The sequence below is a fragment of the Harpia harpyja genome, chromosome 14, assembly GCF_026419915.1.
Source record: "Harpia harpyja isolate bHarHar1 chromosome 14, bHarHar1 primary haplotype, whole genome shotgun sequence".
Classification (NCBI taxonomy): domain Eukaryota; kingdom Metazoa; phylum Chordata; class Aves; order Accipitriformes; family Accipitridae; genus Harpia; species Harpia harpyja.
Genome location: NC_068953.1, coordinates 14,022,133 through 14,041,500, shown reverse-complemented (window position 1 = coordinate 14,041,500; position 19,368 = coordinate 14,022,133). Strand labels below are relative to the sequence as shown.

The window sequence follows — 19,368 nt, the reverse complement described above, 5'->3', positions numbered from 1 at the left end:
AGCAGCTCACACCTGACGTGCTGCACAACTGGAAACTGCTGAGGTGCTGTATGGGTAAATATAACATAAGATGTTGTTTGGGACAGAACAGTAGGAAGGCTGAACTGGCAGGAGTCACTGTCAGGAATTATTGTCCTTAATTTCTCTTCATGTGATGTTAAATTCCTATTCATGCCCCAGTGACTAAGTAATAAAGAAGGGGTAAGTAGTTATGAACCAGATAACAAAAAGCTGTACCATGACATAGGTACACAGAAGTTATAAGCCAAAGCTGTGCCCAAAAGCTAATGAAGATATAGACCTAACCACTAAAAAGACAAACAAAGGAAAACTGGTGCTCACAGTGCATATGCAAAGGCATATACGTTCTTTATTCTCTAGACATTAACTTGGTTACAAAGACACATTGCAGAAGAAAGCGACTGAGAGGTTCACATTTTGTGCATCCCTCAGGTCACTGTGCTGCCTCATGACATCCTCACTCTTCCTCTTCTATCTTCTTGCCATGAAACTCCCGGCTCTTTGCTCGGAGCTTGTTGACCTGCGACTCTGCAATGTCAGCCCGCTCCTCAGCTTCTTCCAGCTCGTGCTGGATCTTGCGGAACTTGGAGAGATTGACATTGGACAGCTCCTCCTGTGCAGGGAGAGGGAGTCGGTGGTGAGGAGCCCAGGGCAGGGGTGTCACTCCTCCTGCACCCTGGCCTTGCAGGGCTGTGGCTCTTCCACCCCACTCCCACCACTGCTTACACGTAACCTCACACAGACCTCCTCATCCTCCCTTATTCAGGACCCCACTGTGACAAGCTTCACCAGTACTATGTCACTCTTGAGGAGCAATTTTGTCACTTGGATTTGTCATTTGTGTACTTATTCTCCCACTACTTGCTGCCCAGCTATCAGTGCGACTTATTAGGTTGAGAAAGACCCTGAAGCCTTCTGCTGTTGATTACTAGCAGAGATTCATGAACTTCAGTTAACTTCAGTCAGTGGATGTAGCCCCTGGGTTTGTTTAGTCTGACGTCCTGTATAAAACAGGCTGCAGAATTTCCCTCAGTTCATCACTGACCGCTGCAGGGTGCCCAGAACTCAGCAAGGCCTCATGACACGACAGTAAAATGGTGAGGCCAAGACTGTTGTATCTTGGGAGATTCTTTCATGCCCCTTTCCTGCTATTCATACTCATCTCAATGAGCGTGCTGCCCCAGTGGAAGGTGGCTCCTGCCCATTCTTCGAGCAATACTTACAGCCTCCTCAGCTTGTCTCTTGTAGGATTTCACCTTCATTTGCAGCTTGTCCACCAGATCCTGCAGCCTGAGAATATTCTTACGGTCTTCCTCAGACTAGAGTGGTTGGCAAGCAGGAAAGAGAATGAATTGTTGGTTCTGCATCATGTGATGTTAACAGTTCCCCTTGGGGATGGCGTGCACAAAATCTGACTTGCTGTGAGGAAAACCCTGTCAGCCCAAGGCGGCCTCCTGCCCTACCTGGTAGGTCAGCTCCTTCACCCTCCTCTCGTACTTGCGCACACCCTTCACGGCTTCAGCGCTGCGCTTCTGCTCAGCATCAACCTCCCCTTCCAGCTCCCGCACCTGCAATGAGCACCCCATCTTTGGAGCTTCCCTGGTGGCTACTTACGTGACATGCTCACTCATGCACAAATAAAAGTCCCACGCACTCTGGCCTCCAGCTTCTGGATTTGCTTCTTGCCTCCCTTCAGGGCCAACTGCTCGGCTTCATCCAGACGGTGCTGCAGGTCCTTCACCGTCTGGTCCAGGTTCTTCTTCATCCTCTCCAGGTGGGCGCTGGTGTCCTGCTCCTTCTTCAGCTCTTCTGCCATCATGGCCGCCTGATGAGAGCAAAAGGTCAAAGCCATTTTCAGGCTGGAGACATCCTGGGGACTATACATCCACCATCAGCAGTGAAAGGAGCCCCCGACTCACATCTGTGATGGCCTTCTTGGCCTTCTCTTCGGCATTGCGGGCTTCCTGGATCGTGTCCTCCATTTCACCCTGAATTTGGGCAATGTCTGTTTCCAGCTTCTTCTTGGTGTTGATCAAGCTGGTGTTCTGTGCAACAGGAAAGACATGATTTGAACTTTTAGACCTCATGCCTCCACATCAAGAGCTAAAAGTGTGAGTATTGTTTATGAAAGTCTTTAATGCAAGAGTCCTCTTTAGAGCCGTAGCAGCAAACCAGACATGGGTGGCTGGCTGGATTGGCCATATTACAGCATAGCTCTTCAAGTGTTTACATAGTAATCACTTGCAAGATGCATAGCAATCGCATTCTGTGTTGTCCCTTGTTAATGGGATTGGTTTCCAGCAGCATGCCTGACCTGGGTATGGAGGAGCTGCACACGTTCAGTGGCATCCAGAAGCTCCTGCTCAGCCACTTTCCTCGACCGCTCCGTCTGCTCCAGGGCTGCCCGTAGCTCCTCAACTTCAGCCTGCAACAGGTTTGCTCTGCGCTCCACCATGGCCACCTGCTCCTTCAGGTCCTCCTGTGTCCTGAGAGCATCGTCCAAGTGTATCTGCGTATCCTGTAAAAGAGGCAAGAGAATTTGCAAGGTGGCAGTGTGTGCTTGGGTGCCAAAAATATCAGTGAAGGCTCTTCTCTTTCTGTAGCTTTGCTGAACAGACCTTGAGCACTGCCTGTGTGTTTCTCAGGTTCTTTTGTGCCTCTGCAGCCACGCGGTTGGCATGGCTCAGCTGGATCTCCATTTCATTCAGATCTCCCTCCATCTTCTTCTTGAGACGCAGGGCTTCATTCCTGCTCCTAATCTCAGCATCCAGGCTGCTCTGCATGGACTCCACAATTCTGAGGTGGTTTCTCTTCATCTGGTCAATCTCCTCATCTTTCTCTGCTATCTTCCTGTCAATCTCAGACTTCACCTGGTTGAGCTCAAGCTGGAGGCGCAGGATCTTCCCCTCTTCATGTTCCAGGGAGGCCTGGACAAGTCAGCAGGAACAGTGACTTAAACTACTGCTTCCTTTCTTCGTAATCTCTCATACAGTACTTCACAAAATCTAGGCTTGCTTTCCTGCCATCTCTGCAGATAAATACTCCCATACTTTCAGTCTGGACACCAATTATTAGCACTGTGTATACCTCAGCTTCCTCCAGGGAGGCTTGGAGTTCAGATTTCTCCTGCTCAATCTGCTTCTTGACTTTCTCCAGCTCATGAATCGCCTTTCCTCCCTCGGCAATCTGCTCCGTGAGGTCGGAAATCTCCTCTGTGGGAACAAAGACCAACAGCATGGTCAGGCACAGAGCAGAATGCAAAGGGCCCTGCCACACCAAGGTGACAGGCAGCTTTGCCAACCTGCAGGCACAGACCCATACGGAAAGGTGGTAGTGGTGGATAGTGAGAAAGCCCAGCCAGGAGCAGAGGGCCAGGGACTTACGCTGCAAGTTCTTGTTCTCACGCTTCAAGGTCTCCAGGTGGTCCAAGGACTCCTCATAGGCATTCTTCATCTTAAACAGCTCTGTGCTGAGAGACCGAGACTCCTTCTGGGAGGCTTCCAGCTCAGCCTGCGTTTCCTCGTACTTCTGCTTCCATTCTGCCAGGATCTGAAGAGAAACAGGACCTCAGTGTGGATGTGGCAATCAGGAGGGGATGCTCTGCCCAGGAACCCCAGGCCCGGAGCCCAAAAGACCTTGTCAAAGTTCTTCTGCTTCTTATCCAGAGCTGCGCAGGCAGCATTTGATCGCTCCACGTCAATCATCAGGTCCTCCACTTCATTCTGCAGCCTCTGCTTTGTCTTTTCCAGGGAAGCACATTTGGCATTTACAGCTTCGACGTGTTCCTCTGCATCCTGCAGGCGCTGTGCCAGCTTCTTCCTGGGAGGAGATAAGCACAGCTCTGGGTTAGAGCTTAGAGGGTAGCCAATTTTGCACTGTTCATGAGAGGGCAGCTGGCCACTTTGGGGGCTTTGAGCCTAGCGTTTTTCACAGTGTTTTTTCTGTTCCAAGGTTGCATGCAGCCTAAAGGGTCTACCACTTCTGTGTCCTACCACCTACTGAGTATTCGGCCTGTCCAAGCCTTTCTAGCCCTAAAGGCTACGTTTGTCCTTCCAACCTGCACTTTTTCCACAGCATGCTTTTCCTCTCCCTCCCCCTCTCCCCTCTACCACAAAGACAGTATATCCCTGCCTTCATACTACCCTTGTCCTAACCCACTCTCAGAGACTCCAGTTTCCCTTGACAGTCTCAGTCTTCTCCAGCCACTCGACATCCCACATTCCTCACGTACTTGGCTTCCTCCAGCTCCTCCGTGCGCTGAATAGCATCCGTCTCGTATTTGGTTCTCCACTGGGCCACTTCACTGTTGGCCTTGGACAGGGCACGCTGCAGCTCCCCCTTGGCTTCCTGCTCCTCGTCATACTGTTCCCGGAGCAAGTCACAGTCGTGGCGAGCAGACTGCAAGGCGTGGGCCAGGGCGTTCTTGGCCTGTGGGGACATTGGAATTGGTAACCTCAATACTTGTCTTGAGATGCCTCTTGACAGTAAAATTAGAATGAAACTCCAGTTAGGCAAATGCAAAGCTGGGAGCTGATGAAGCCTTCATCAGTGTATTCTGGAGGATCAGCATGTGTTAGTGACAGGTGCTCTGGGGACAGTAATCTGCTGTTCCTGTGAACGTTTCGACGTATGTGTCTGAATCCTGTCTTAGAGAGTATCGTCAGCATCTCATGAAAGCCTTGTGGATGACTTCCTCTAGCATGACAATCATTACACTTCCTTCCCTCTCTAGCTTATGAGTGGGGATATGTGCATTACTGGTGTTCCCTCCAGTACTACGTGTGTTTGGGGAAAGATTGTTGAACCAATCTTGGATCAGACAGGATTCTCCGGACGCTTTTAGGGATGATGTAGGTTGTGGACAGTAGGGTACTTCCAGACCTTTATTTCTTCCTCTAGATGTCTCTTGAGTTCCTCAATCTGTTGGGTAAATCCTTGCTTGCCCCTAGACAGCTGAGAAATCAGAGCATCTTTTTCCTCCACCTGGCGTGAATATTCACCTGGGAAGGGTAAAGTGAAAAAAGGTAACTAGACTACTAATAATATGACAGTTTCTGCCTGTAAACTCGTGTAGTCAGGAGTGGCCTGGAGAGGTTATACCAGTTGTCACTTTGCACCCTCTGGTATGCTCATGGCACGCAGATCCTCCTATTACCCCTCAGGAGAGAGGATGTCTCACCTGATTCTGTCTGCAGACGAGCTCTTTGAGTATTGAGGTCATTGATCATGCGCTGATTCTGCTCCTCCTTAGTTTTAATCTCACTCAGCTGATCCTCCAGAGTGCGGCACATCTTCTCCAGATTTGCCTAGATAGCAAACACAAGGAAGGAAAGGAGATGAACACCTGCACTCTGCCTTATTCTCACAGCAGGGATTTTTTTTATGAGAATGTGGCTGGTAGGCATAGCCTATGTGCCATACCTTGGCCCTGTGAGCATGTCCTACTGCAACTCTATACCTTGGCTTTGGAGACAGACTCCATGTTACTGGCCAAGTCGTCAATCTCCATCTTCAGCTCACTCTTCTCCTTCTCCAGCTTCTGCTTCACTCGTTGCAGGTTGTCGATCTGCTCCCCAAGCTCAGCTGTGCTGTCCGCGTGCTTCTTCCGCAGGGCGGCAGCCGTGGCTTCGTGCTGCAGCGTGGCCTCTTCGAGGTCACGGCGCATCTTCTGAAATTCTGCCTCACGCTTCTTGTTCATCTCAATCTGAGCTGCGGTAGCCCCTCCTGCTTCTTCCAGGCGCTCGCTGATCTCCTCTAGCTCCCTCGAGAGGTCAGCCCGATGCTTCTCTGCTTTTGCCCGAGAGGCACGTTCAGCCTCAATTTCCTCCTCCAGTTCCTCAATACGAGCCTGGGGAACATTAGGGGACCCTTCACACCCATGCCCTCCTCCTACCTGACCTGAGACTGGGTGAGAGAGGGGAAGGAACAAAGACTTGCCTGCAGCTCCTTGATCTTCTTCTGTAATTGCATGCCCAGGGCTTGCTCATCCTCAATTTTGCTCTGGATCTGGCTGATTTCAAAGTCTTTCCTTTGAACAAAGCAAACCATGTTAGAGCTCAAAGAAAAAAGACAGGTGCACCAGCCCAGCACTCAGGTGCCCCACAGCCCCACTTACTTCTTCAGCTTCTCATCCAGCTGCTGCTTATCATTTTCCAAATCCATTATGCTGTCGTGGGCCAGCTTCAGGTCTCCTTCGAGTTTCCTCTTAGCTCTCTCAAGGTCCATGCGCAGTTTCTTCTCTTGCTCCAGGGACCCTTCCAGCTAAAATAAACAAGACCATCAGTGCTCTGCTGGCTATGGTTTCCTCTACAAGTTTTTCTTTTTCATTTAGCTGCACATGTGCTTACGTCATCCACTTGCTGCTCCAGCTTGGTCTTAGCTTTGGTCAGCGTATTGACTTTGTCCTCTTCTGCCTGCAGGTCATCCAGTGTCTGCTGATGGGCCTCTTGGAGGGCTTTCTTCTCTTTTGTCAGCTTGGCAATGGTCTCGTCCAGGGCTGCCATCTCCTCTGTGAGGTTTTTCACCTGTTGATTGTAAGAAAGTGCCAAAAGGCTGTGTAGAAGACTTGACTGCTTAGTGCAGTGACCTTTTCACTTTGCAGTGCTTAGCCAGGAGCTTGTTTTTCATTTGGGCTGCCTAGCCGCCCCGCTGTGATGCTCCTGGTCTGTTCCAAACCTAGCTTTGTTCTGAGGATACCAGGCTGATGTGGGAGGCATCTGTCCCTTCACCCTTTATGTGACCCCCTGTGTGTGTACCTTGTTTTCAGTGGCATGCTTTTCCTTCTCCACTTTGGCCAGCGTTAACTCGAGGTCATCAATATCTTTCTTCAGCTCTGAACATTCATCCTCCAGTTTTCTCTTCTTGGCTGTCAGCTCGGCATTAATTTCCTCCTCATCTTCAGCCCTTTCAGTCACCTCCTTAATTTTGGCTTCCAGCTGGATTTTGGTTTTGATGAGCTGGTCACATCTTTCCTCAGCATCAGCCAAGCTATCTGCTTCCTGGTGAGGAGACACAAATTTTTATGAGTTGTAATGTTTTGAAGTTTCTCCGCTCTGTCTTTTGTATCACTGAGTAGGCGTGCATTAAAATGGGGGCTGAACCCGGCCTTCCCCTCCAGCAACTGCAAGATCTTGCCCAGTGTCTACCAGGAAAGCTTGTCATCTGGAATCAACATTGATTCCAGACTTTTTGTGTCTCTAAAAATGCCTCACAGAGAGGGTAGCTTTTTCTTTTTAATTCACTCATCATGAACCTCATAATATTTGGGGAGTAAAGGCTTTGTGAGAATAATTTAGTGGAGCAAGCAGTGTTTTGTTTGGTGTGAAGAAACGGCCTTTTCCTAACTGAGTTTGAATGGAAGCTACCCATGTTTCTGAAAGTAATCAAGGCCTTCTAGTATTGCTGGACGTAGGAAAGTGGGTCCTTCTCAGGTTTGCCTTTACTCTGTTAGACAGATACACTGCTTTGAAAGGTGAGTAGATGGAGGTACTTCCCTTCCAGCTCAGAGCTCTCTGCTGTGGATTACATGTTGGCTAGTGTTACATGGCTCTTTCCTCAGACAGCAGGAATGCCGAGTCTCATGTGGGGCTGCCATGAGCCTCACCATGCCCCTGCCAGTGCCTGTTTACTCAGTGTTAGAGTGCCTTAGAGTGTGTGATTTAGACTGTTTTCTACTGCACAGTAGTGAGCTTCCTGCAAGTCTCTGCTTAGGGTAAGAAGCATTCTGACTGTGTAATATTCTTTTCCCAGGGACAAATGAATGGTGATACTCACTGCCTGGACTTGGAGTTGCAGGTCATTTTTCTCCTGCAGCAGGGCTACCATTTTCTCCTCCAGCTCCTTCCTCTTTGCCTCAGACTTTGCAAGCTCTTCCTTGGTTTTCTCAAACTCTTCCTTCATGTTGGCCATCTCCTTCTCAGATTCTGCACTCTTCAGCAAGGGCTTGATCTTGAAGAACAGCTTCATCCAGGGCCAGTGCTTGACATTCATGAATGCACGAACATTATACTGGATACAGAAGATGGATTCCCTGAAATAAAATTCACATGGCTATTGCATAGCTTTATTGTGATGAATCTAAACTTCATCAGTCAAGTACCATGAGAAGAAACTCAATATTAGAAATTCCTACCTCCTCTCCACCATTCTCCGATACTCCACTCTCATCAGGAAGCCCCTGCACCTGGCTTGTGTCATGGTCATAATCTCTGCTAGTTTCTCGTCTCTCATCTCCTCCAGCAGACCTATCAGCCCAGCTTTGAAGAACACCTTGAGAAAGGAAATGTTGCATGATGTCATTGTCAGGTTGTACAGTATAGAGGCACAGAGTCTTTCAGGGTCCTGGTAGACTTTAATGGCCATGACCATCCTCACCTTGGGCCCCTTCCAAAACTCTCTCCCCAAGGGCCTACAAGCTTCCTATAAGCTCAGCCCTGAGCATTTAGTCCCCATCTCAGCTATGTGGTATGAGTTCTGGTTTTCAGTTCAGCCACAGCCTCAGCCATACCTATGCCTGGCCATGGACCCCAGTGATCTCTACTATGACCTGCGGACTTACTTCCTGGCTTGATGTTAGACCAATCTCATTGCTGTGGATCTGTCCAGGAATTCATGAATAGTGCCTGGGCCTTGTTAGCCTACCTTTATCTGACCATGACCAATCTCAAAAACCAAAGCTTTATGGCTTCACCTCAGACCTTCCTTATTGTCACAAATCTGCCTGATGATCTGGACTTTTGGTGGAACCTGGCTACCATACTACGGTCTTCCCCACTTGCCTTTCTTGAGTACTGTGGGGCTGGGCACTTGCTGATTGAGGCCCCTACCCTATCAGCTCTGTTATTGTGCTGTGCTCCCTGCCCCTGACAGAGCAGCCCACCCTTACCACTCCCTGATAAAATTTTAACACAGGTCCTGTTTCTACCTTGGTGTGACCAAATCTGTATTGGGTGTGGTCTACATCAATGGACCCAAGGAGCTTTTCTGAAGCCTTCTTGCTGTCCATGAACTGTCCCTCTGGGATAGCACTGGCATTAAGCACTCTGTATCTGAAAAAAAAAAAGAATATGAAGAAATCCCCATCAACAAAACCACCACTGTGATTGAACCCCACAGCCTTCTCAGACTGTCTCATTCACCAGTCTAATGCCTGGAGACAGTTCATCCTTTCAGAACAGGATATGGAGAGCGCTTTTAGTATTAATTCTAAGTGCAAGAGAATCCTGATCTCAGCAATGTCATATCATCGTGAACTGGTGGTGAAACATTTCTATATTGCTGCTCAGTACCAATTTGAAGTATAATGTTTCAAGTATGTTATGATACTCAGACGCTTCAGCTTGGTCTGAATGGGGAGAAAGATGGAGCACTCTTACCTTTGTTTGAAGTCAGCATACAGGACTCTGCTGGGGAATCCTTTCCTGCAAATTCTGATCCCTTCCAGCACACCATTGCATCGCAGCTGATGCAGCACCAGCTCATGCTCCATGGCACCTAACAGATACCACCATTAATGACTACCCTATTGCCTGATACTCAGGAGAAGAGCTTTTCCTCCTATTGGATCTCCTTACCAGGTGTTTTAGTTTCATTTGGGATGATGCATCGTACAAAATGGGGGTGAGTACTTCTCAGGTTAGCCATCAGCTTGTTTAAATTCTCCTGTGAGATAATGAAATGAAGTTTGTATTATTAAGCGTAAGCATTGCAAGTTTAATAGTGGATGTATCAAACTGAGTGTTTCAGGATGCAGACCTGTCTTCTCTAAAACATCTTGCAGAACTCCCAAAGGCAAATTTGGAAACTGAAAGCTCCCAGATTTTTGGTTTTGAAATTCTTTTGCAGAATAATGGTTAGCATTACTTTTCCTTGATCTCCTCATACAAATATAGAGCTGCCATCTCACAAATTCCCTTCCAGCTGGTATTTCTTGTAGTATTTAGTTGGGCATTTTAACTGGATGAGATGTACTCTCGCTTAAGTGTGACTAGTGTCTGATTTGGCAGCTAAATAAGTTCTTTTTAAATGGATGGAATATTTGTACAGCCCATATAAATTGATTTTTTAGTAGTAATTCAATCTCCCTGAATATCTCCACCTCAGCCAAACGGAAACCTTGAAAACATAACTGAAAACTGACCTCAAAATTCATTAATTTTATATAATTTAACATTCACAGTATTTCCCCATTGAAACTAAAACATTGCCCTACAATCTTACAATCTCAAGGCATTTTTTTTTTATTTTGGTGTTTGATCTCTTATTTTCAAATTCTACAATGTGACAATACTGAAAATCTTCACAGATACATAAAACAGGTATGGGAAATATCTCTGAAGTCTCCAGAGAAGATTTTAAGGAAGTTCAGCCAATTTGTTATTCACTGTTAGTCTAAGTAGGTGAAGTTCACCCTTTGGAGATTTTTATAAAATATTCAGAGATGGTAATAGCAAAATGAAGGCAAGTGGAGGAAATCAGCCAAAATATAAGGATGCAGTACCAATAGTTAGTTGGAATAAAGTCTAAGACAATTTCCTAGAGAGTTCCAGGAGGCTGACAATATCATCCTGCCTCCTGAAACAAAAGGAAGACCATGCATGCATTGCGGTAGAGTTTTTATGGTGTTCTAATGGGGTAATTCTGTAATTTCCAAGGATGGCAAGGGAAGGATTTTCAAGGATGACAAGAGCTATGACCCAAACTGAAACACACCTTTCAGATTCTGAATAAAATGGCTTTCCATCTTCAAAGAGATAATGAATTCTGCCCTTACCCGGAAAAGAGCTGAGACAGTCTGGAAAGAAGAACCCTTCTTCTTGCCACCTTTTTTGCCACCACCCTCTGCAAATGGAAGAAAAGAAAAAAAGTATTAAAATATGGATATTGCATATTGGAGACTACAGAACACAAAACAACTTTAAATGTTTAGTGTTTACTGCTTTAGTTCTGTGTCAACATTGTCCCACACACAAAATACAATTTTCACAGAGCTGACCTGCATCTGCTCCACCATAGGTGGCAAAGAGTAAGGCCAGTGTCTTCACAGATGATTTCTGGTACAACCCAATGACAGTTTCATTCAGGGGGTCTTTGTTCTTCTCCAGCCAGCCGGAGATGTTGTAGTCTACTGTGCCAGCATAGTGCACCAGGGAGAAGTGGGCCTCAGCCTTGCCTTTGGCAGGCTTGGGCTTCTGGAAGTTGCTGGACTTGCCCAGGTGCTGGTCATAGAGCTTGTTCTTGAAAGAGGTGTCAGTTGCCTTGGGGAACATGCACTCCTCTTCCAGGATGGAGAAGATGCCCATGGGCTGGAAGGTACCACAAGAAGTGACAGCGAAAAATGATAATGATGTGAAGCGTGTGTTACCAACATCAAAGGTACCAGTGTGTTACTGGTAGCATCTCAGCCTGGATAAGGGCCTAAGTTTGTCACCAGTTGCCCTCAGCCAGGGAGCTTAGTTCTGCCTTCCCTTGCCTTCCTGCAGCCTGTCTTCATGGAACTGGTAAGAATGTCTGTCTGGTTCAGGTTAGAATTGGGAGTAGAATTGGAGGGAGAAGTGGTAAACAGAAAAATAATTGGGAAGATAGCTACAGGAGACCCAGCTGTTATGGGAAGTCAGGCGAGGCGACATTTATTTCCCAAATTTGTGGGGGGAGTTCTGATTTGAGTCTTCAGAGGAAAAAGGAAAGGAGAGTGACTCCAGTTTGTTTTAAAGAAGTCTGTTGGTGGGAGTCCAGGCTATCTTTTCCATGCTTGAAGACCAGGTAATGCAGGATCCATGACAGAGATCTGAGTTTCCTAATTTCTCTTCCCCAGACTAAAATAAATTCCAGTGCAAAATATTTTGTTTCATTGACACTGAATGTCTGGCTGTGAGTTCTTTCTGAGCTGAATCTGGCTCAGTAACATCACAGAATTCCAAGATACATTGTACAATGTATGGAAAAGGTACCTTCTCAATGAGCTCAATGCAGGCAGCCAGGTCCATCCCAAAGTCAATGAATGTCCATTCAATTCCTTCTTTCTTGTACTCCTCCTGCTCCAGCACGAACATGTGGTGGTTGAAGAACTGTTGCAGTTTCTCGTTGGTGAAGTTGATGCACAGCTGCTCAAAGCTGTTGAACTGCCCAAAGGAAGGAGAGGTGCACAGGTTCTCAAAGTGTGGCAAACACCCCAGGGTTTTGCTAGCATTCTCCTAACAGAGCATTCCACTGTTTGATGTTCCCCAGCTGAAACACCACTCCTAAGTGTACTGTAACAGTGTGTGTTTCCTTAGCAGGACTTCTAACGTAAAATTCACTGTCCTCGAAGGATTTCATTATTATTACTTTTGAAATCAACATAAAAGTAACAATTCTCTTTTACTGTGCTACTCAAATCAAATCCTTCAGTAACCTTAGCTGCAGCATTGTGTAGGTGTCTCAGCCCTCTGACCTCCCAGAGAGTGGAAGCCTCCTCAGTGTCCCACCCAAGAATTTCTCTGCCCTCAGATCAACAATCCAGGGTTTTCTCTGCTCTGACACGTAAGTCCTAGCATCATCACTGCATGCACAACACAGGAAACATGCTGTGAACTTTCCCATAGCACTACCCTTTCCTTGGCTCTTCCAAGAGCGTCCATACCTTTGGCCCACATCTGTGTGAGCCATAGTCCCAGAGCTGTCTCTTTGTCTGCAAAGCCTCAGACCTTTGCAAGCTCAAGGGCCTCTGAGACCATTTGTCAGAAAGCAGAGCTTTCTTCTACCTGTTGACGTTAGAATCAAAGTGTTTGTTAGTAAAGCCATTTGAGGGTGCTACTGTGACAGAGAAGAGGGAGGGGTTTCTAGAAAACTGCGGATGAGGAGGATAAACTGAATCTTCTTAAAAAGAAGCATGTTTCTGAGTCCTCATGACCCCTCCTTGCCCCTCCCTTGACTATGGTGCCAAATCCTTGTTCCTTACGTCAAAGATCTCAAAGCCAGCAATGTCCAGGACACCAATGAAGTACTGTCTCGGTTGCTTGGTATCCAGCTGTTGGTTGATGCGAATAACCATCCACAAGAACATCTTCTCATAGACAGCTTTTGCCAAGGCACCAACTGCGTTGTTCACCTAAAGTAGAGAAGAAAGGACTGGAGTTACCTCCTAGGGTCAAAGAAGAAGGCTCAAGTACACTTTCAAGCCATGTATTTTCAACCTCCAGATTTTACCTGTTCCACAGTTTGACCTTTGGTCACAAATTCATTCCCAACCTTGACTCGGGGATAACACATGGCTTTGAGCAGGTCAGCTGAGTTCAGACCCATTAGGTAGGCAGCCTTGTCAGCCACTAAAGAGGGAGAGAGAGGGAGAGAGAGAGGCATTTATCTTTGGACAAAGGCTAGAATTTGGTCAGTGTGAACAACTCTGCTCTTCATGTTCTAGAAACAGAAAAGCATTGGTCTGGTCTCATACAGAAGGTCTGGGAAGGAATGTAAATTCTGGAAGCTAATGATGGCCTTCTTTGAAAGCAAGAACAGGTATGGCTTGGATAGGAATAGCATGAATCTGGAATTTCCCAGAAGAACTCCAAAAGCCTCTGGGAATACATGGGGCATGCATGCAGCACATTCCTTTCTGTGGAAAGTGGCTTTCTGCATAACAAAGAATACAGGATTTATTTCACAAAAAATACGATTGCACGTCATGGTGACTTAGCGGTTGAAGGTTTTACAGAGAGAGTGGTATCCTGCATTGAAGTTCCCCCTTTCCGGCTGTGTGTGCCTGGGCAGTATCCATTGGATAAAATAATGGTATTTCCCATGATCAAGGAAGCACCTCTGCAGTTAGATAGACAATGAACAAAGATGCATTTCCTCAGTGCTTTATGTGGTGACTCAGGGCAGCAAATGCCTGTCTTTGGAGGCTAACATATCATCTCTGCAAACAGAGAAGTTCTTTGAACAAAACAGTTGCTGAATTTGCTGATACCTTCTGTGCCATCCGGCTCTGCCTGCTCCTCTCGTTGTTTCTGCTTGAATTTCAGGTTCCCATAGTGCATGACAGCCCCTGTCAGCTTGTAGATGGCAGTCTTCTCATCAGCAGTGAAGCCCAGGATGTCAATGGCACTCTGCAGTTGAAACAATGAATTCAAATACGTGTCCTTAGTAGGTCACCTATATCACCTTCAAGACATGTACAGTAGGTACCTTTTTCCTGTGTTACTTACATCTGTAGCCATGAGCTCCTCCTGGTCATCGATACTGGGAACAGTGACCTCACCTTGACTCACATAGTGGAAATCATAAGGGTTGGTGGTGATGAGGAGCATGTCTGAAAGCAGGAAGAGGCAAGGCACAGGCTTAGTTTTGCCAACCAGGTAATAGAGAGAACTGTTGCTCAGTGATCATCCTCAAAAAGACATAATGATCCCTCCTACCAATTAGCTCTGGCTTCTTGTTGGACGTGATTTGATAAAATATGTGGTAGCTTCTTTCTGCCTTGAGCTGGAAAGTGACTCTGGACTTCTCCAGCAGATCTGTCAAGGAAGGTAGAAAGAGTTAGGCACAGGAAGGCACATGGAGGTGGGTCTTTAGGAAGGAGTGGGATCAGGCCAGGAGAGTCTCTTACAAGTTTCAATGTCAGCAGAAGCCAGTTTGCCTGTAGCTCCAAAGTGGATTCTGATGAATTTGCCCTGTTAAGGAGAAGCAGCAGCATTTCAGCCTGGATGGGTTCTTTTGACATCTCCTTTATGTGGAATACTGCTAGGGCCATCACTTATCTTGTAATGAGAGGGAGAGATTTTGTCCAAAGCCACAACTTACAAAGCGTGAGGAGTTGTCATTCCTCACAGTCTTGGCATTTCCAAAGGCCTCCAGCAGTGGGTTGGCGCTGATGATTTGATCCTCAAGCGTTCCCTGCAGGATGATAATTATTGCTGGTTATCCTTTCCAAAAATCATGTCAGGAACAGAGGAAAACATTGATTCAGGCTAGTATCTATTAATTAATGATTTCATTCTCAAGCGTTCCCTACAGGATGGTAATTATTCAGTTACAGTGTTTAGCTGACATGGCAATTACCTGCCACATGTTCAGTCTGTTCTTCCTGACTCACCTGCATTTTGCCAGCCTGCTCTTCCTTCTTCTTCTCCCCACTTGCTGCAATTGTTGCAAAGTACTGGATGACACGCTTTGTGTTCACAGTCTTCCCTGCACCAGATTCTCCGCTGTCAAACCAAAGGTAGAAGCAGAGAGCGTGTGGTCAGGCAGGAGGTCCCCTGGCACCAGGCAGGCCCATGGGGACCCGAGCAGGGAGTGTACATACGTGATCAGGATCGACTGGTTCTCGCGATCTGTGAAGGAGGCAGAAACAAAGAGATGATTAGTATGTGTCATGGATATCCTGGATAAAAATATTCCTGGGACTTTTAGAAGATGCACTATCTGTAGGCAGCTCCTTCCTTTCATAAACCTGTGTGCCTTCACCCCAATTCCTTTTGAACGTTTTAAAGTTGGGAAACTGACATGTCAACGCTGATGTGGATGTCAGGTGTAGTATATGTGCATATGTGCTTCTTTTTCTGCATATTCTCTTCATGTCAAGCTGCTCGTCTTCTTTATGAAAAGGATTCCAACTAAGCAGTATTTTTGTAGAGTTACTGGTTAATTGAACTATCTGTAAGCTAAAGTGAACGGAGCAGGTGCTTCTCATAAACTTTATAACATAGGAACGACCACTCCTGACCAGTCCATGGGCCCTCCTAGATGTTTTTTTCTGTCAGTGGCCAATTGATTGTTGCCTAAAGAAAATCACAAAAACATCATAAGCGTGTAGTAGCCTTTTACCAGCATACTCTCCCATACTCTAGAATATTGAAATTTTGCTGCTTCCAGAGCCAGATGAGATGTTTTTGTGTGTAATAGCCTGGGCTGAGTTTGCTTTCCACAATTTTGTCTGGTTGCTTTTTTAATCCATGCTTGGTTCTTTTTGTGTTGCTTCAACCTTTATCACCCAGTCTGCTCTTTTTTTGAACCACTTATTGTGTGAAGGAAAAAAAATGCAGCTGGTGCTGAGCTTGTTTTTTTGTCTACTCTTTCCTTGTCTATTCATCTTCTCCATGCCATGGATAATTTTATAAAGTAGCACAAATCATTTGTCTGGAGTTACCTGAGCAGGTGTCCTGCCATATCTTTTGGAAACCTTTTCATCTTTGTCTTGACCTGTTCCGTTTCTACTGTATTCTATTTTGAAAAAGGAAGTGCAGAAATGCATCCAGTACACAAGGTGCAGACATTCCTTGGGTAACCACCATGATATAATGATAATTTCCCTTTCGGTCTCTATTTCTTGCTCAGTGATCTCAACTTGTTATTTTGTAGATTTCTGATCACTGAGCCAAAATTTTTGAAGCTGTTTTGAAGGATATCTATAACAGAGGCAGTAGTTGTCAGCAATGAGCCCATCTTTTGGGTTTTTTTTCCTATGATGTCCATTGTTTTACATTCTTGTTGACCAAACTTTGTTGCCACATCACTGAATAATAATTCGATCATTTAATGTCATGAAGTCCCTCTGAAATTCTTCATTGTTAGACTTCACTTTTACTGGCCTGAAGGACTTAGTCAAATCAGAAAGATTGTCATCATTTCCAGATCATTTAAAAAAATGTTGAACAGCAGAAGTCCCAGAACAGATCCCAGTGAGACTTCATTGATAAAATCTTGGCACTATGAAAACTGAAAAAAACTATTTTTACCATGTCTTCCTTTTTCTTAACCAGTTCTTTCTGAACCTTCTCAATTCTATGCTGGTAGTGAATGTAAGCGTAAAAATTATGTCAAGAATAGCTGCTTTATCAACTGTATTGAAGATCTTTCTTGAATTCGTATGGGTTACCTTGACCAGCTCTCCTTTGTTAAAAAAAAACCAGTAGTTTTGTAAGGCCAGAATTCCCTTTAAAAATAATGCATCTTTTTTTCTTGGTAGGTCACATATATTCACATGCCCAGTAGCTGCCTTGCTTAGAAATTGCTGGCAGTTTGCCTTTTACAAAAATCAAGCTTACTGTTATGCTGTTCCTTAAAACTCCCTCACAACTCTTTTAAAAAGTTAGAGTAACACTTGCCGTTTTCCAGGCAATTGTCAGTGAGAATTTTTGACCTGTAGAGTTCCACTGGCATGCCTGGTTGAATTCTGTCCTGGCAATTTGCTAGTGTTTATTTTATTGTTGGTTTTCTTTAAGGACACTTCATTCAGAAGAAGTTCCTCTGATGAATCCCACTGTAAGGAGGAGTTCCAGAAATGAGTACTTCCCACACTGCTTTAAGGTAAACAAATGAAAATCTCGTTTACTTGTTCTGATATGACCTTCTGTTTTCCAAGTTGTCTTTTTAAATTTTGACTGTGTCAGTACAGACTCCACAGACTCATCTTAAGCCCTTCTGCTCCTTATGTATAAGAAATAAGCATAAGTTTTTATGCATGCTGCAAGTTGTTCTCAAACCTTTAATTTTGCATGCTGCCTTATGTTTTCACAGTTAACTAGCCAGAGTTATGTTTTGAAGAAAGTCTATGTGTATTTAATAACCCACCTTAATAGGCTGTGTAGCTGGACTGGCTTTCAGAGAAAAGTGCTTTTTGCCAGATGATTTACATTTGTTCTAGGCCTCTAGGATGGTATTTTCCAATAATCTGCATGCTATCTGAAGAGACTAAGCCATCAGGTAACTAACTCCTAGTGGAAAAGTCTGGGTTTGCCTTCACCAAGTTCCTGCACATCTCTTGAAGGTGTCAGCAAGAGTAAATGTATGATGACTTAGGTAAATACTGCCAGGATAAGACACAGTAAACAAACATCAATTTATTATTGTTCCATTTTCATAGTATTCTCTTCCAATCAACTTTCTTACCGCTCTGAATACTACAGAAATAAGAGAGGGGGGAACAAGATTTACTTTAACAAATTAAACTATGCCTCTCTTTGTTTAATATTTTTCTGACTAACCTGCTCTTTCTTGAAAGTCTGGAGATTTAGACAATGCTAGAAAAGTTTTCACTATCCTTCTTCCTTATTGGTTCCATTTATATTAATGAATGGAAAAGAAGATAGTGTTTCTGAGATGGGGGGAGGAAGTATCAATTTTCCCAGCAGGTTTCACTGTAATGTCTGACTAAGACTGCTTCCTGAGTCTTTGTAAAACCACCATAGGAAGCATTGGCTTTGATGTTGAATCTCCTTTCCCTTTACACCCAATCTTGTTTACAGAACTCCGCCCTAGTGACTTTCAGTCCTGCAAAGCAAATCATTCAAAGAACAATCCTCTCAGTTAACAAAACACCAGAACTTTAAAAGTTTATCCAAATTTCTTTGAAGGAAAATCTGACATTGTATTCAGCATTAAACCCTATCCTTCCAAATATCTTGGACATTAGTAAATTCTAATGTTGATTGTTAGACACATGATCTCAGTGATGGTATCCAGTGAAGAAAATAATTCCAGTGATGAGAGGACTTCTGTCCTCCCGACACGATTAAACTGAACTATTTTGCAGTGAAAAGACTTCTTTTCTCCTCTGTGAGTGTTCACAGCCAAATAATTGTAAAGAAAACCAAGCAACTCACCAGTCAGCATGAACTGATAGGCATTGTCAGAGATGGAGAAGATGTGTGGAGGGGCCTCCTGGCGCTTCTTGCCTCGGTAGGCCAACACCACCTCCGGGTTGTACACCGGCAGCCACTTGTAGGGGTTGACAGTGACGCAGAAGAGACCCGAGTAGGTCTGCGAGGAAGGGAGACAGCACGTTGGCTTTCACTTAGCCTGGCAGAGCAGTTCCTCCTAGCAACCCAGAGGAAGACTGCTGCTGCTACTTACGTAGATCATCCAGGCTGCATAACGCTCTTTGAGGTTGTACAGCACAGCGGGTTCGTGGAGGTGGGTCATCATGGCCATGTCCTCGATTTTATCGTACTTGGGAGGGTTCATGGAGAAGACTTGATCTTCCTTCACAGTTAGGGTCTGTCAGGTGAAGAAAGAGATGCACGTACATCAGCTAAGAGCTGAGACTGGGAATTACATACAGTTTTTAAGCCTTGTTTTTTACTCACTTCTCCTGCTTCAGACTTGACAGTGACCTTCCCTGATTCCCTACTCTGGATTGTCCCTTTCACAAAGGATTCCTTAGGATGCACCACAAAGACGGATGACTTGGCATCAAAAGGCTTGTTCTGGGCCTCAATTCTCTCCTTTTCTGATTTTCGGAGATAAGGAGCTGCCTCCCCAAAGACAGCCATCTCAGAATCCGACGATGCCATGTCTGCACTTATACAGGAGGCACAGTCAGCAGAGTACTCTGTAGGAAAGAAGATATGTTGAGTCAGTGAGTGAACAGCT

At 45.4% G+C, this 19,368-nt stretch overlaps 1 protein-coding gene across 1 annotated transcript; it reads right to left on the bottom strand.

Annotated features, from left to right (window-relative positions):
• Positions 1 to 332: 332 nt before the first annotated feature.
• On the bottom strand, positions 333 to 19,327 carry LOC128150601 (myosin heavy chain, skeletal muscle, adult). The gene is made up of 38 exons (XM_052806937.1): positions 19,083 to 19,327; positions 18,850 to 18,993; positions 18,600 to 18,756; positions 15,302 to 15,329; positions 15,092 to 15,203; positions 14,800 to 14,892; positions 14,606 to 14,669; positions 14,415 to 14,513; positions 14,205 to 14,308; positions 13,967 to 14,105; positions 13,207 to 13,325; positions 12,959 to 13,108; positions 11,970 to 12,140; positions 11,015 to 11,324; positions 10,793 to 10,860; positions 9,594 to 9,681; positions 9,396 to 9,513; positions 8,945 to 9,068; positions 8,153 to 8,289; positions 7,795 to 8,050; positions 6,777 to 7,019; positions 6,369 to 6,545; positions 6,137 to 6,282; positions 5,959 to 6,049; positions 5,480 to 5,869; positions 5,201 to 5,327; positions 4,903 to 5,021; positions 4,253 to 4,449; positions 3,657 to 3,840; positions 3,405 to 3,570; positions 3,109 to 3,233; positions 2,640 to 2,948; positions 2,336 to 2,539; positions 1,941 to 2,066; positions 1,676 to 1,846; positions 1,485 to 1,589; positions 1,245 to 1,340; positions 333 to 634 (listed from the first exon to the last, which is right to left on the bottom strand). Exons 1-38 carry the CDS (start codon positions 19,287 to 19,289, stop codon positions 479 to 481), a joined length of 5,820 nt encoding a protein of 1,939 aa, XP_052662897.1. The 5' UTR covers positions 19,290 to 19,327; the 3' UTR covers positions 333 to 478.
• Between the last annotated feature and the right edge of the window lie 41 nt (positions 19,328 to 19,368).